This window comes from Dendrobates tinctorius, unplaced genomic scaffold, assembly GCF_039654945.1.
Source record: "Dendrobates tinctorius isolate UK_male_01 unplaced genomic scaffold, ASM3965494v1 ptg000002l, whole genome shotgun sequence".
In the NCBI taxonomy this organism is placed as follows: Eukaryota; Metazoa; Chordata; class Amphibia; order Anura; family Dendrobatidae; genus Dendrobates; species Dendrobates tinctorius.
Genome location: NW_027361670.1, coordinates 882,818 through 897,825, shown reverse-complemented (window position 1 = coordinate 897,825; position 15,008 = coordinate 882,818). Strand labels below are relative to the sequence as shown.

General features: G+C 50.4%; 1 protein-coding gene across 1 annotated transcript in view; it reads right to left on the bottom strand.

The window, feature by feature from the left end:
• Positions 1-5,382: 5,382 nt before the first annotated feature.
• The window catches only part of SOX15 (SRY-box transcription factor 15), a 32,287-nt gene continuing 22,661 nt past the window's right edge, over positions 5,383-15,008 (bottom strand). The window contains exon 2 of the mRNA XM_073573658.1: positions 5,383-5,860. Within this exon, the coding sequence (XP_073429759.1) occupies positions 5,686-5,860 (175 nt within the window). The 3' untranslated portion in view covers positions 5,383-5,685. The remainder of the gene's footprint in view (positions 5,861-15,008) is intronic.

Here is a 15,008-nt window from a genome sequence, read left to right as displayed (position 1 = left end):
CCCATGCAGGTGGAAAGAGTTGCCTCTCAAACGGGGTTGGCTGTGGTTCGCCGTGGGATGGGGGCATGTTTCTACTTTGGTCTTATGGGTCATTACATCAATGTCTGCCCAGCTTGCGCCAAAGTATGTTCCCCATCTCAAAAGCCACGTTCCCCTGGTCGTGTAGAGGGAGGCGACCAGGGTGTGTATATTTCCTCCATCTTTTCTCTCAGTGTACCTTACCTGCTGAAGTGGTCGTTGGCAGTGTTACCGAGACTGTACCGGTGCTTGTGGCTAGTGGAGCGGGAGTCAATCTGATGGATTCTTGCTTTGTTCAGATCCATGGTCTGATGGGTAGGACACTGGTGAGACCCATTAGTGTTCAGGCTATTGACTCTGTTCCTCTCAGCCAGAGAGTGACCCAAGTCGTAGATATTAACCTGCGTATAGGGACTCTTCATGAGTCCTGTCATGCTGCGTCTTGAAGGGTATGCCAACTCCCATTATCCTAGGCCTTCCCTGGCTGAAGAGACACAACCCAGTCATTGATTGGCGGTCCAGTGAAGTAGTCAGTTGGGACCAGTCTTGCAAGGACTGTTGCCTGGGAGCTACTGCCTCTGCAGTCCTTCTTAAACCTACCCCTTCTTCTGCAGTGGGGGCAGCAGATGTGCTGCCATGGAGTAGGGGCAGGATTCAACCCTCACCGAGTGTCGGAGTCCTCTCAGGAGGAGGGGTCAGGGGAGGGTGGTGGTTCCACCTGAATGTTGTGAGGGTATGAGTTTGGTGACACAGGGGGACGCCTCTGTTGTCTGTTCCTCAGGGAGATTACGGTCGGTTGGCAACCGTATGTGTGGAAATAAACGTTTCGGTCTGGACCTGTGTGTGAATGAGTACGTGGAAGTGTGCTGCTGGGGCCTGAAGTTCTAGGGTGATAGGACCGTATCGGGTGTCGGCCATTCTCAGCCCGGGGACTTTCCAGTTGGAGTTACCCCCAGTAATGCAGGTACACAACTCATTCCCCAGGTCGGCGCTCTGGAGATTAGTTGCGCCTCCGGAGTCTACGTTATTGCCAGCTCCATTGGACTGTTTGCGTAAACCTAAGGATCAGGTGACTGCGGAAGTGAATCCTAGTGGGTCAAGGCGTCCTCACCGTATGTCATTTCCGGTGAGGTCCAGTGTTAAGGGTCCAGAGACCCCTCGTTGAAAGGGGGGAACTGTCCACTATAATTTAAACGTAGCTTTTTTTCCTTTCAGGCGAGCAGGGTTTAATGTAAGTTTCCTTGGTGGCAGCTGCTGAGTTGCTGGTCAGCTGATGGGGGTGGTGACCACTTCCACCATCCTTTACATAGTCTCCTGATGCATCAGCTGGCTGCTGGTGATTATTATTATTATTATTTATTGTTATAGCGCCATTTATTCCATGGCGCTTTACATGTGAGGGGGGTATACATAAAAACAAGTACAATAATCTTAAACAATACAAGTCATAACTGGTACAGGAGGAGAGAGGACCCTGCCCGCGAGGGCTCACAATCTTCAAGGGATGGGTGATAATACAGTAGGCGAGGGTAGAGCTGGTCGTGCAGCGGTTTGGTCGATCGGTGGTTACTGCAGGTTATAGGCTTGTCGGAAGAGGTGGGTCTTCAGGCTCTTTTTGAAGGTTTCGATGGTAGGTGAGAGTCTGATATGTTGTGGTAGAGAGTTCCAGAGTAGGGGTGATGCGCGAGAGAAATCTTGTATGCGATTGTGGGAAGAGGAGATAAGAGGGGAGTAGAGAAGGAGATCTTGTGAGGATCGGAGGTTGCGTGCAGGAAAGTACCGGGAGACGAGGTCACAGATGTATGGAGGAGACAAGTTGTGGATGGCTTTGTATGTCATGGTTAGGGTTTTGTAATGGAGTCTCTGGGCAATTGGGAGCCAGTGAAGGGATTGACAGAGGGGAGAAGCTGGGGAATAGCGGGGGGACAGGTGGATTAGTCGGGCAGCAGAGTTTAGAATAGATTGGAGGGGTGCGAGAGTGTTTGAGGGGAGGCCGCAGAGCATGAGGTTGCAGTAGTCAAGGCGAGAGATGAGGAGGGCATGGACTAGGGTTTTTGCAGATTCTTGGGTGAGGAATGAACGGATGCGTGAAATATTTTTGAGTTGAAGTCGGCAGGAAGTGGAAAGGGTTTGGATATGTGGTTTGAAGGAGAGATCAGCATCAAGGATTACTCCGAGGCAGCGAGCTTGTGGGACTGGGGAGAGTGGGCAGTCATTTACTGTAATTGATAGGTTCGTAGGGGGGGTCACGTGAGATGGGGGAAAGATGATGAATTCTGTTTTGTCCATGTTGAGTTTCAGATATCTAGTGGAGAAGAAGGATGAAATAGTGGACAGACATTGAGGGATTCTGGTTAGTAGGGAGGTGATATCTGGTCCAGAGATGTAGATCTGTGTGTCATCAGCATAAAGATGATACTGAAAGCCATGAGATTCTATGAGCTGTCCCAGGCCAAAGGTGTAAATAGAGAACAGCAGGGGCCCTAGGACTGAACCTTGTGGGACTCCGACAGATAGGGGGCGAGGTGAGGAGGTGGTGTGTGAGTGGGAGACGCTGAATGTCCGGTCTGTTAGGTATGATGAGATCCAGGAGAGGGCCAAGTCTGTGATGCCGAGGGATGAGAGGGTCTGTAATAATAGGGAATGGTCCACTGTGTCAAAGGCAGCCGACAGGTCCAGGAGGAGGAGGACAGAGTAGTGTCGCTTGCTCTTGGCAGTTAAGAGGTCATTGGTGACCTTAGTAAGGGCAGTTTCAGTGGAGTGGTGTGACCGGAAGCCAGATTGTAAGCGGTCGAAGAGGGAGCAAGAAGAGAGATGGGAGGACAGTTCAAGGTAGACGTGTTGTTCCAGTAGCTTGGAGGCGTATGGGAGAAGTGATATAGGGCGATAGCTAGATGCAGAGGATGGGTCAAGAGAGGGCTTTTTGAGGATAGGTGTGATGGAGGCATGTTTAAAGCTTGAGGGGAAAACACCAGTTGTTAGTGATAGGTTGAAGAGATGGGTTAGGGTTGGGATGAAGACTGTGGTGAGGTTTGGGATGAAGTGGGATGGGATCGGGTCGAGTGCACAGGTGGTGAGATGTGATCTTGAGAGTAGAGTGGAGAGTCGATCTTCTGTAATGGTGGAGAAGTTGGTTTTGAAGGTGGAGGGCTGGGAAGTCGGGAGGAAGGGCTCTGGGGGTTGTTGACCAAAACTGTCCCTGATGTTATCAATTTTCTGCTTGAAAAATGAGGCAAAGTCTTCAGCTGAGATGAGTGGGGAGGGAGGAGGTGCTGGGGGGCGGAGGAGAGAATTGAAGGTGTTGAATAACTGTTTAGGGTTGTGAGACAGGGAGGATATGAGAGATGAGAAGTAGGTTTGTTTAGCTGTGGCGAGTGTGGTCTTGAAAGTAGTGAGGGACTGTTTGAATGCGATGAAATGCTCGTTGGAGTGGGATCTTTTCCATCTGCGCTCAGCAGCCCTGGAAGCTCGCCTCAGCTCTTTGGTCAGGCTGGTGTGCCAGGGCTGTCTGTTGATTTTGCGAGTTTTGGTATGTGTAAGTGGGGCAGCGGATTCCAAAGCTACAGCTATTGTGGTGTTATATAGAGCGGCAGCGTCATCCGCATTGTGTAAGGAACTTATATCTGTAAGAGGGAGGAGGGATTCGGAGAATGAGTGTAGGTCAAGGTGTTTAAGATTCCTGCGAGGGTGTGAAAGTTTGTGGGGTGGGGATTGTAGACATGGAGTGAAGAGGGAAGAGAATGTGAGCAGGTTGTGGTCAGAGAGAGGAAGAGGTGAGTTAGAGAGGTTAGATAGGGAGCAGAGGCGGGTGAAGATGAGGTCCAGTGTGTGGCCATCTTTGTGGGTGGCTGTAGAAGACCATTGAGTGAGGCCGAAGGAGGAAGTGAGAGATAGAAGTTTAGTGGCAGCTGAGAGGGAAGTGTCAATGGGGATGTTGAAGTCGCCCATGATGATAGTAGGGATGTCCGCGGAAAGGAAATGAAGTAACCAGGTGGTGAAGTGGTCAAAGAAGGTGGTGGCTGGCCCTGGGGGGCGGTAGATGACAGCCAGTTGGAGGTTGGAGGGGGAGTAGATGCGCACAGAGTGCACCTCAAAGGAAGGGAGGGTAACAGAGGGTGGCAGTGGGATTGGGGTGAAGGAGCAGGTATCTGACAGGAGAAAACCAACTCCTCCACCATGTTTGCTGCTGGGGCGGGGGGTGTGAGAAAGGTGGAAGCCGCCATACGAAAGTGCAGCAGGAGAGGCTGTGTCAGAAGGGGTGAGCCAGGTTTCGGTGATGGCGAGGAAGGAGAGTTTGGTAGTAACAAAAAGATCATGGATGTAGGAAAGCTTGTTGCAGACAGAGCGAGCGTTCCACAGAGCTCCTGTTAGTGGGACTGGGGAAGCGGGGGCTGGGTGAATGGGTATAAGGTTGGAGTGGTTACGGAAGGTTGTGATAGAGCGTGGATGGGAGGTAGAAATGACTGTGGGAATGTGGTGAGGAGGACCAGGATTTGGAGAGATATCACCAGCAGTGAGAAGGAGCAGAGAAAGTGTTAGCAGGTGGGAGCAGGAGAGGGCATGAGGGGGCTGTTTGTGTTTGGAGACAGAGGATGGTGATGGTTGTTCTATGGAGACCAGCCTTGCACTTGCAGCTCTGTATCAGCTACTTCTGGAGTTCGGAGTCCTTCTCCGTGTCCTCTACGGTGTGGCGCTTGGCAGCGGTGCCTGGAGCTAAGTTTTGTGTTTTTACCTTGTCTGTCTCATGCTTGTCACCACCCCGTGTTGCACCAGCTGCAGGGGTGAGGCTAGCGCCCTTGTCGACCAGTGTGGGATGACACTGAGGAACAAGGTTTGTGACGGCGGGGGGAGGGGAAGGACCCTCTTAGGGCGTTAGGGGAGTGCAAGGACAGGCTCAGGTTGGAGCTCAGGTGTCCCATCCCTCATTCCCTTTTGTTAGGGCCTTCCTCTCCCCTTTACCTTCCAGTTGAGTGAGCGTTGTGCCGTCCGCTGACCAACCCCCTGTTGCGTAGTGACCCTGGGGCCACAAACCTCCCCCGGACAGTGACAGCCTAGAGTTCAGACCAGATAGGTACAACCAGAGGACTGTAGCTCCCTGGTGGTGCGGGCAGTCTGCCGGGTGCAGTGTGTACCTGACCTGGGCAGACCCGTCCCCTAGGTTCAGGTCAGGTTCACACACACAACGCTTGGAATTCTAGGTCATCGCTCATATTGGTTCAGCCTCCGCAGAAGACCCCGTTTCTGATATGCCCCTTTGAGACAGTTCATTGCCCACCCATTCTAGGACACACCACCACTACAGGATTGGTACAGGTTTGTAGAGCTCCGCCCCCATAGGAATGAGCCAATCGCCTCACAGGACACTTAATAACAAACCTTATTTAATTTGCTACAAAAAAATACAAAACTCCATAAAAATAATCTACAGTGTAAAACGTTCCAGTGATGAGACCCCGTCACCTCCCAGCGCGGACACCGAGTCCAGTCACAGCCAGTCCGTTCCCCACAGTCACACAGTGCCCCCTGCAAGGAGGGAGGGTCTAGTAGGTGGGGTGTACTTTTTTATACCATGTTTACAGGATGAAAGGCACTGCCCCCAGATGTCCACAGCAGTCACGATCATATAAAGTTGAGGGCTCCGCACTCCTAACGCCCCCTGGTTCAGTGTCAGAGGCTGATCAGTGATCCCCCACCATCCACCTCCACCGTCTGGTAATGGACCTGCGGCTGGATCCCACGTTTCTCTCCAAAGTCATAAAGTCCTAATCCATACAGCGCCGAAACGTCACTGACAGCAGGGAGCGACAGGTCTGTGCGGGGGGCTCCCAAATAGGAAAGGTAACTGAGGAGAAAGGAAACACAGAATTAGAGAACCAACACTGGGCAAATGAGAGAGCAACCGGGCATGACGGACCAAAGGAGGCGCTACTGAGCACTGGGGGTCAGAGGGACATGGCAGAAAGGGACTGGGCAGGCCCAGACCAAAGGAGGCGCTACTGAGCAGTGAGGGTCAGAGGGACAGCAAAGAGAGCAACCGGGCATGACGGACCAAAGGAGGCGCTACTGAGCACTGGGGGTCAGAGGGACATGGCAGAGAGCGACTGGGCATTATGTTCCAAAGGAGGCGCTACTGAGCAGTGGGGGTCAGAAGGACAGCAAAGAGAGCAACCGGGCATGACGGACCAAAGGAGGCACTACTGAGCACTGGGGGTCAGAGGGACATGACAGAGCTACCGGGCATTATGTTCCAAAAGGAGGCGCTACTGAGCAGTGGGGGTCAGAAGGACAGCAAAGAGAGCAACCGGGCATGACGGACCAAAGGAGGCACTACTGAGCACTGGGGGTCAGAGGGACATGGCAGAGAGTGACTGGGCAGGCCCAGACCAAAGGAGGCGCTACTGAGCAGTGGGGGTCAGAGGGACAGCAAAGAGAGCAACCGGGCATGACGGACCAAAGGAGGCGCTACTGAGCACTGGGGGTCAGAGGGACATGGCAGAGAGCGACTGGGCATTATGTTCCAAAGGAGGCGCTACTGAGCAGTGGGGGTCAGAAGGACAGCAAAGAGAGCAACCGGGCATGACGGACCAAAGGAGGCACTACTGAGCACTGGGGGTCAGAGGGACATGACAGAGCTACCGGGCATTATGTTCCAAAAGGAGGCGCTACTGAGCAGTGGGGGTCAGAAGGACAGCAAAGAGAGCAACCGGGCATGACGGACCAAAGGAGGCACTACTGAGCACTGGGGGTCAGAGGGACATGGCAGAGAGTGACTGGGCAGGCCCAGACCAAAGGAGGCGCTACTGAGCAGTGGGGGTCAGAGGGACAGCAAAGAGAGCAACCGGGCATGACGGACCAAAGGAGGCGCTACTGAGCAGTGGGAGTTAGAGGGACAGGGCAGAGAGCTACCAGGCATGATGGACCAAAGGAGGCGCTACTGAGCAGTGGGAGTCAGAGGGACAGGGCAGAGAGTTACCGGGCATGACGGACCAAAAAAGGTGCAACTGAGCAGTGGGGGTCAGAAGGACAGGCAAGAGAGCAACCGGGCACGACAGACCAAAGGAGGCGCTACTGAGCAGTGGGAGTCAGAGGGACATGGCAGACCAAAGGATATACTGATTAAGGATATGAGGGGCGGCAAAGAAGACCCAAGACAACGTACTCCGAAGGGAGATAAGAACATTTCTAAAACAATCCACAGTGAGGAGACTGGAACAAAGCAAAATCCTCTACACTGCATGCTCGCAACCGCCAGAAGCCTCACAAGCAAGATGGAAGAACTAGAAGCAGAAACATCTACAGGTAACTATGACCTAACAGGTGAGATGGAAGCTGTGACCGGGCAGTTACCTTACAGGGTGACAGTCTATTTAGAAAGGATCGTAACAATCGGAGAGGAGGAGGGGGGGTTTGTCTTTATGTAAAGTCTTGTCTAAAGTCCACTTTAAGGGAAGATATTAGCGAAGGGAATGAGGATGTCGAGTCCATATGGGTGGAAATACATGGAGGGAAAAATAACAAAATTCTCATTGGGGTCTGTTACACCCCCCAAATATAACAGAAGTCATGGAAAGTCTACTACTAAGGCAGATAGATGAAGCTGCAGCCCATAATGAGGGCCTTGTTATGGGGGACTTTACCCGGATATTAACTGGGAAACAGAGACCTGCGAAACCCATAAAGGCGACAGGTTTCCACTAATAGCCAAGAAGAATTATCTCTCACTATTGGCGCAGAATCCGACCAGAGGAGCCGCACTTTACACCTAATACTATCTAACAGACCGGACAGAATAACAGATCTGCAGGAAATAGCGACCACAATATTGTACAGCGTCACTTGTGTTTCGCTCGGGGGACTTGTCAGGGAGTCACAGAAAGACCGAACTTTAGGAAGGCAAAGTCTGACCAGCTTAGAGATCTCCTTAATCTGGTGACTGGGACAATGTCCTTAGAAATAAGAATACAGATAATAAATGGGAACTGTATAAGAACATCCTAAAGAGGCGCCGTAAGCGGTTTATACCTTGTGGGAATAAAAGGACCAGAAATAGGAAAAACCCAATGTGGCTAAACACAGAAGTAAGAGGGGCGATTACCAGTAGCAAGAAAGCATTGACACTACTAAAGCAGGACGGCCCCGCTGAAGATCTAAGAACTACAGGGAGAAGAATACTTCATATAAAAAACTAATTACAGCTGCCAAATAAGAGACAGAGAAGCACAAAGGAGAGTAACACTAATCCCAAACTGTTCTTCACCTATATCAGTAGTAACAGAATCATAAGTGACAGTGCAGGAGCCTTATAAAACTGTGAGGAAAGAATGGTTGTAGATGACGAGGAAAAAGCGAATATATTACACACCTTCTTCTCCACGGTATTCACGGTGGAAAATGAAATACTAGGTGAAATGCCAAGAGACAAAGAAAACCCGATATTAAGGGTCACCAATCTAACCCAAGAGGAGGGGCGAAACCGGCTACATAAGAGTACAATAGATAATTCTCCGGGTCCGGATGGCATACACCCACGAGTACTAAGAGTACTAAGTCATGTAATCAACAAGCCATTATTTCTTTTATTCAGAGACTCTATAGCGACGGGGTCTGTTCCACAGGACTGGAGCATAGCAAATGTGGTACCAATATTCACAAAGGCTCTAGAAGTGACCTGGAAATTATTGGCCAGTAAGTCTAACCTCTATTGTTGGTGAGATATGTGAAGGGTTTCTGAGGGATGTTATTCTGGATTATCTCACTGAGAATAACTGTGTAACTCCATATCAGCATGGGTTTATGAGGAATTGCTCCTGTCACACCAATCTAATCAGCTTTTATGAAGAGGTAAGCTATAGACTGGGCCAAGGTGAGTCATTGGACATGGTAGATCTTGATTTTTCCAAAGCGTTTGATACCGTGCCACACAAGAGGTTGGTACACAGAATGAGAATGCCAGGTCTGAGGGAAAATGTGTGTAATGGGTAAGTAACTGGCTGAGTGATAGAAAGCAGAGGGGGGTTATAAATGGTATATTCTCTAACTGGGTCGCTGTGACCAGTGGGGACCGCAGGGGTCGGTGTTGGGACCTCTTCTCTTCAACATATTTATTAACGATCTGGTAGAAGGTTTACACAGTAAAATATCGATATTTGCAGATGATACAAAACTATGTAAAGCAGTCAATACAAGAGAAGATAGTATTCTGCTACAGATGGATCTGGATAGGTTGGAAACTTGGGCTGAAAGGTGGCAGATGCGGTATAACAATGATAAATGTGAGGTTATACACATGGGAAGAAGGAATCAATATCACCAGTACACACTGAACGGGAAACCACTGGGTAAATCGGACATGAAATGGACTTGGGGATCCTAACTAAAGATAAACTTACCTGGAGCAGCCAGTGCCAGGCTGCAGCTGCCAAGGCAAACAGGATCATGGGGTGCATTAAAGAGGTCTGGATACACATGATGAGAGCATTATACTGCCTCTGTACAAATCCCTGGTTACACTACACATGGAGTACTGTGTACAGTTTTGGGCACTGGTGCTCAGGAAGGATATAACGGAACTAGAGCGAGTACAAAGGAGGGAGACAAAATTAATAAAGGGGATGGGGGGGGAACTACAATACCCAGAGAGATTAGCAAAATTAGGATTATTTAGTCTAGAAAAAAAGTCAACTGAGGGGCGATCTAATAACCATGTACAAGTATATAAGGGGACAATACAAATATCTCTCCGAGGATGTGTTTATACCAAGGAAGGCGACGGTCACAAGGGGGCATTCTCTGCGTCTGGAGGAGAGAAGGTTTTTCCACCAACATAGAAGAGGATTCTTTACTGTTAGGGCAGTGAGAATCTGGAATTCCCTGCCTGAGGAGGTGGTGATGGCGAACTCAGTCGAGGGGTTAAAGAGAGGCCTGGATGTCTTCCTGGAGCATAACAATATTGTATCTTACAGCGATTAGGTTCTTTAGAAGGACGAAGATCTGGGGATTTATTCTGACAGAATATAGGCTGAACTGGATGGCCTTGCCTAACTATGTTACTATGTAAGTTAGCAGTGGGCGTCAGAGGGGCAGGGCAGAGAGCTAAAATGCATGATGGACCAAAGGTGGCGCTACTGAGTATTGGGGGTCAGAGGGACAAAAGAGCGCTATCAGGAAAGAAGAGACCAAAAAGATAGATACAAGACAGCCCAGGACCAGAGGAGGCACTACCAAGCTGCCCCTCATCCAGAAGAGAAGTCATCCCATGCCCCAACCCATTCAGAATAAGAGACCTAATCCTGGGCCCCCATCCAAAATAAGAGAAGTCAACCCGTACCCCCCAACCAGAATAAGAGAGTAAGAGAGGTCATCCCCTGCCCCAGCCATCCAGAGTGAGAGGTAATACCATGGCCCCCACCCATAAATAATAAGAGGTCATCCTGTGCGCCACAATGCATCCAGATTAAGAGGTTTATCCCGCTCCTTCAATCCAGAATAAGGGACGTCATCCCGTGCCGCCCCCCCATCCAGAATAAGGGACGTCATCCCGTGCCGCCCCCCCATCCAGAATAAGGGACGTCATCCCGTGCCGCCCCCCATCCAGAATAAGGGACGTCATCCCGTGCCGCCCCCCCATCCAGAATAAGGGACGTCATCCCGTGCCGCCCCCCCATCCAGAATAAGGGACGTCATCCCGTGCCCCCCCATCCAGAATAAGGGACGTCATCCCGTGCCCCCCCCATCCAGAATAAGGGACGTCATCCCGTGCCCCCCCCATCCAGAATAAGGGACGTCATCCCGTGCCCCCCCCCCATCCAGAATAAGGGACGTCATCCCGTGCCCCCCCATCCAGAATAAGGGACGTCATCCCGTGCCCCCCCATCCAGAATAAGGGACGTCATCCCGTGCCCCCCCACACACTTCTATTCTGGATGATTGTTACTCACATTTGGGGGTCCTGTTGGACGTGGCAGGATGGTATTTTGTGAGTTTCCTGGGGGCTCTATCATTTTACAAAGAATGAGGCCAAGTTCAGGGCCCCCTTATATTTACACATGACAGGAGGAACACTGGGGTAAGACCGGGAATTGATGACAACTGTAACCCCAGGGGGCAGGAGCTGGGATTGTGGGGGGCTACTGATACAGAAGGACATTCATACCAAGGCGCGATGGAGCCCTGCAGGGGCGCAGTCAGGAAAAACATGTAGATTAGGGTATATAGAGGAGGGGGCATTTTTATGGGGTCCCATTTGGAAGGAGAGTGTCAGAAGGGGCACAGTGGAGATGCACAGAAGGGTCCGGGGGGAGGTTGGTACTGGGGGCATCCGCTGTGGTGGGCAGTGAAGTATAGGCAGCCATCCCAAAGGGGACTAGTTGTTGACTGCACTGCTGTACAGAGGGGGAACACTTGTTCTGGGGTGCATCTTCCTTGGGTTCTAATTATGGGGCGCTTTTGGTCACTATTTTGGGGTGTGGTGTTGAGGGTGACAATTTTAAAGGGGGTGTCAGTAATTGGAGGGCACACCAGGTGACACTACACTAGGACACCGTGAACAGTGGGTGACTTTCAGAGTGACACTATTTTGGGGTACAGGGTAAAAGGTGACACTATTTCAGCCACTAGTATGGGGGCGCCCCCAGGGGACATCACTATCTGGGGGGGACAGCAAACATCATGATCCATAAAGAGGGACCACAATGGACTCCTCGCCAGAGACGGACTACACCTAAACAAACCTGGGAAACAGACGTTCGCCAGAAGACTCGCTGCACTCATCAGGAGGGCGCTATACTAGAAGAAGAGGGGACGGGAGGAAAAACGTTAGACACGAACATGAAGCCAGATATTATACTGATGAAGGCTATGAGGAGCGGAGAAGAAGATCCAAGACAACGTACTCCGAAGGGAGGGAAGAAAATGTCTAAAACAATCCACAGGGAGGAGACTGGAACAAAACAAAATCCTCTAAAATGCATGATCGCAACCGCCAGAAGCCTGACAACCAAGATGGAAGAACTAGAAGCAGAAACATCTACAGGTAACTATGACCTAGTGGGAATAACCGAGACATGGTGAGATGGAAGCTGTGACCGGGCAGTTACCTTACAGGGTGACAGTCTGTTTAGAAAGGATCGTAACAATCGGAGAGGAGGAGGAGGGGTTTGTCTTTATGTAAAGTCTTGTCTAAAGTCCACTTTAAGGGAGAATATTAGCGAAGGGAATGAGGATGTCGAGTCCATATGGGTGGAAATACATGGAGGGAAAAATAGTAACAAAATTCTCTTTGGGGTCTGTTACACCCCCCAAATATAACAGAAGTCATGGAAAGTCTACTACTAAGGCAGATAGATGAAGCTGCAACCCATAAGGAGGGCCTTGTTATGGGGGACTTTACCCGGATATTAACTGGGAAACAGAGACCTGCGAAACCCATAAAGGCGACAGGTTTCCACTAATAGCCAAGAAGAATTATCTCTCACTATTGGTGCAGAATCCGACCAGAGGAGCCGCACTTTACACCTAATACTATCTAACAGACCGGACAGAATAACAGATCTGCAGGAAATAGCGACCACAATATTGTACAGTGTCACTTGTGTTTCGCTCGGGGGACTTGTCAGGGAGTCACAGAAACACCGAACTTTAGGAAGGTAAAGTCTGACCAGCTTAGAGATGTCCTTAATCTGGTGACTGGGACAATGTCCTCAGAAATAAGAATACAGAAAATAAATGGGAATGTGTAAGAACATCCTAAATAGGCGCCGTAAGCGGTTTATACCTTGTGGGAATAAAAGGACCAGAAATAGGAAAAACCCAATGTGGCCAAACAAAAAAGTAAGAGGGGCGATCACCGTATTTTTCGGACCATAAGACAATCCCCAATTTTCAGAAGAAATAATGTGTCAAATGGGGGTCCGTCTTACAGTCCAAATTCAGCTTACCTGGGAAGGGATCCGGCACAGGTGGAGGAGTGGTCACAGGGGTCATTCAGTGGTCCAGGCTCGTGCGGTGGCGGCTCTGTGCTGGGGCAGCTGGGCTGTGCTGGGGCAGCTGGGCTGTGCTGGGGCAGCTGTGCTGGGGCAGCTGGGCTGTGCTGGGGCAGCTGGGCTGTGGAAGCTGTGCTGGGGCAGCTGGGCTGGGCTAGCTGGGCTGTGGAAGCTGTGCTGGGGCAGCTGGGCTCTGTGGGGTGAGGGTGGTGGCTCTGCCGGCATTTCCTCCAAGCCCGGAGGCCCCCGCACATCCCTTGCTGGCCGCTGCCATGTTGCGGTGGCCTCCGGGAACATGGACGCCGGGAAGATGGCCACCGGTCCGGCGCATGTGCAGGTTCAGATCTCGTCCCGAGATCTCGGGGGACGAGATTCAAATCTCGGCAATGAGATCTCGTCCCCCAAGATCTCGGGACGAGATCTGAACCTGCGCATGCGCAGTCCCCGGACTGGCGGCCATCTTCCCGGCGGCCATCTTCCCAGAGGCCACCGCAATATGGCGGCGGCCAGCAAGGGATGTGCGGGGGCCTCCGAGCTTGGAGGAAATGCCGGCGGAGCCACCGCCCCTGCACCGGAGGATAGAGAGCCGCTACCCCTGCACTGGAGCACAGCCTGCTGCCACCACCACACTACAGAGCCCTGCGGCACCTGCACCAGCCATGATCGCGGAGGTTAGTATATTGCGACCATAAGACGCACCCCCCACTTTCCCCAAAAATTTTGGAGGAAAAAAGTGTGTCTTATGGTCCGAAAAATAGGATACCAGTAACAAGAAAGCATTGACACTACTAAAGCAGGACGGCCCCGCTGAGGATCTAACAACTACAGGAAGAATACTTCATATAAAAAACTAATTACAGCTGCCAAAAAGGAGACAGAGAAGCACAAAGGAGAGTAACACTAATCCCAAACTGTTCTCCACCAATATCAGTAGTAACAGAATCATAAGTGACCGTGTAGGAGCCTTATAAAACTGTGAGGGAAGAATGGTTGCAGATGACGAGGAAAAAGCGAATATATTACACACCTTCTTCTCCACGGTATTCACGGTGGAAAATGAAATGCTGAGAGACCAAGAAAACCCGATATTAGGGGTCACCAATCTAATCCAAGAAGAGGGGCGAAACAGGCTACATAAGATTACAATAGATAAATCTCCAGGTCCGGATGGCATACACCCACGAGTACTAAGAGAACTAAGTCATGTAATAGACAAACCATTATTTCTTATATTTAAGGACTATATAGTGACGGGGTCTGTTCCACAGGACTGGCGCATAGCAAATGTGGTACCAATATTCAAAAAGGCTCTAAAAGTGACCTGGAAATTATAGGCCAGTAAGTGTAACCTCTATTGTTGGTGAGATATGTGAAGGGTTTCTGAGGGATGTTATTCTGGATGATCTCACTGAGAATAACTGTGTAACTCCATATCAGCATGGGTTTATGAGGAATCGCTCCTGTCACACCAATCTAGTCAGTTTTTATGAAGAGGTAAGCTATAGACTCGACCAAGGCGAGTCATTGGATGTGGTAGATCTTGATTTTTCCAAAGCGTTTGATACCGAGCCACACAAGAGGTTGGTACACAGAATGAGAATGCCGGGTCTGGGGGAAAATGTTTGTAAATGGGTAAGTAACTGGCTGAGTGATAGAAAGCAGAGGGGGGTTATAAATGGTATATTCTCTAACTGGGTCGCTGTGACCAGTGGGGACCGCAGGGGTCGGTGTTGGGACCTCTTCTCTTCAACATATTTATTAACGATCTGGTAGAAGGTTTGCACAGTAAAATATCGATATTTGCAGATACAAAACTATGTAAAGCAGTCAATACAAGAGAAGATAGTATTCTGCTATAGATGGATCTGGATAAGCTGGAAACTTGGGCTGAAAGGTGGCAGATGCGGTTTATCAATGATAAATGTAAGGTTATACACATGGGAAGAAGGAATCAATATCACCATTACACACTGAACGGGAAACCACTGGGTAAATCTGACCTGGAGAAGG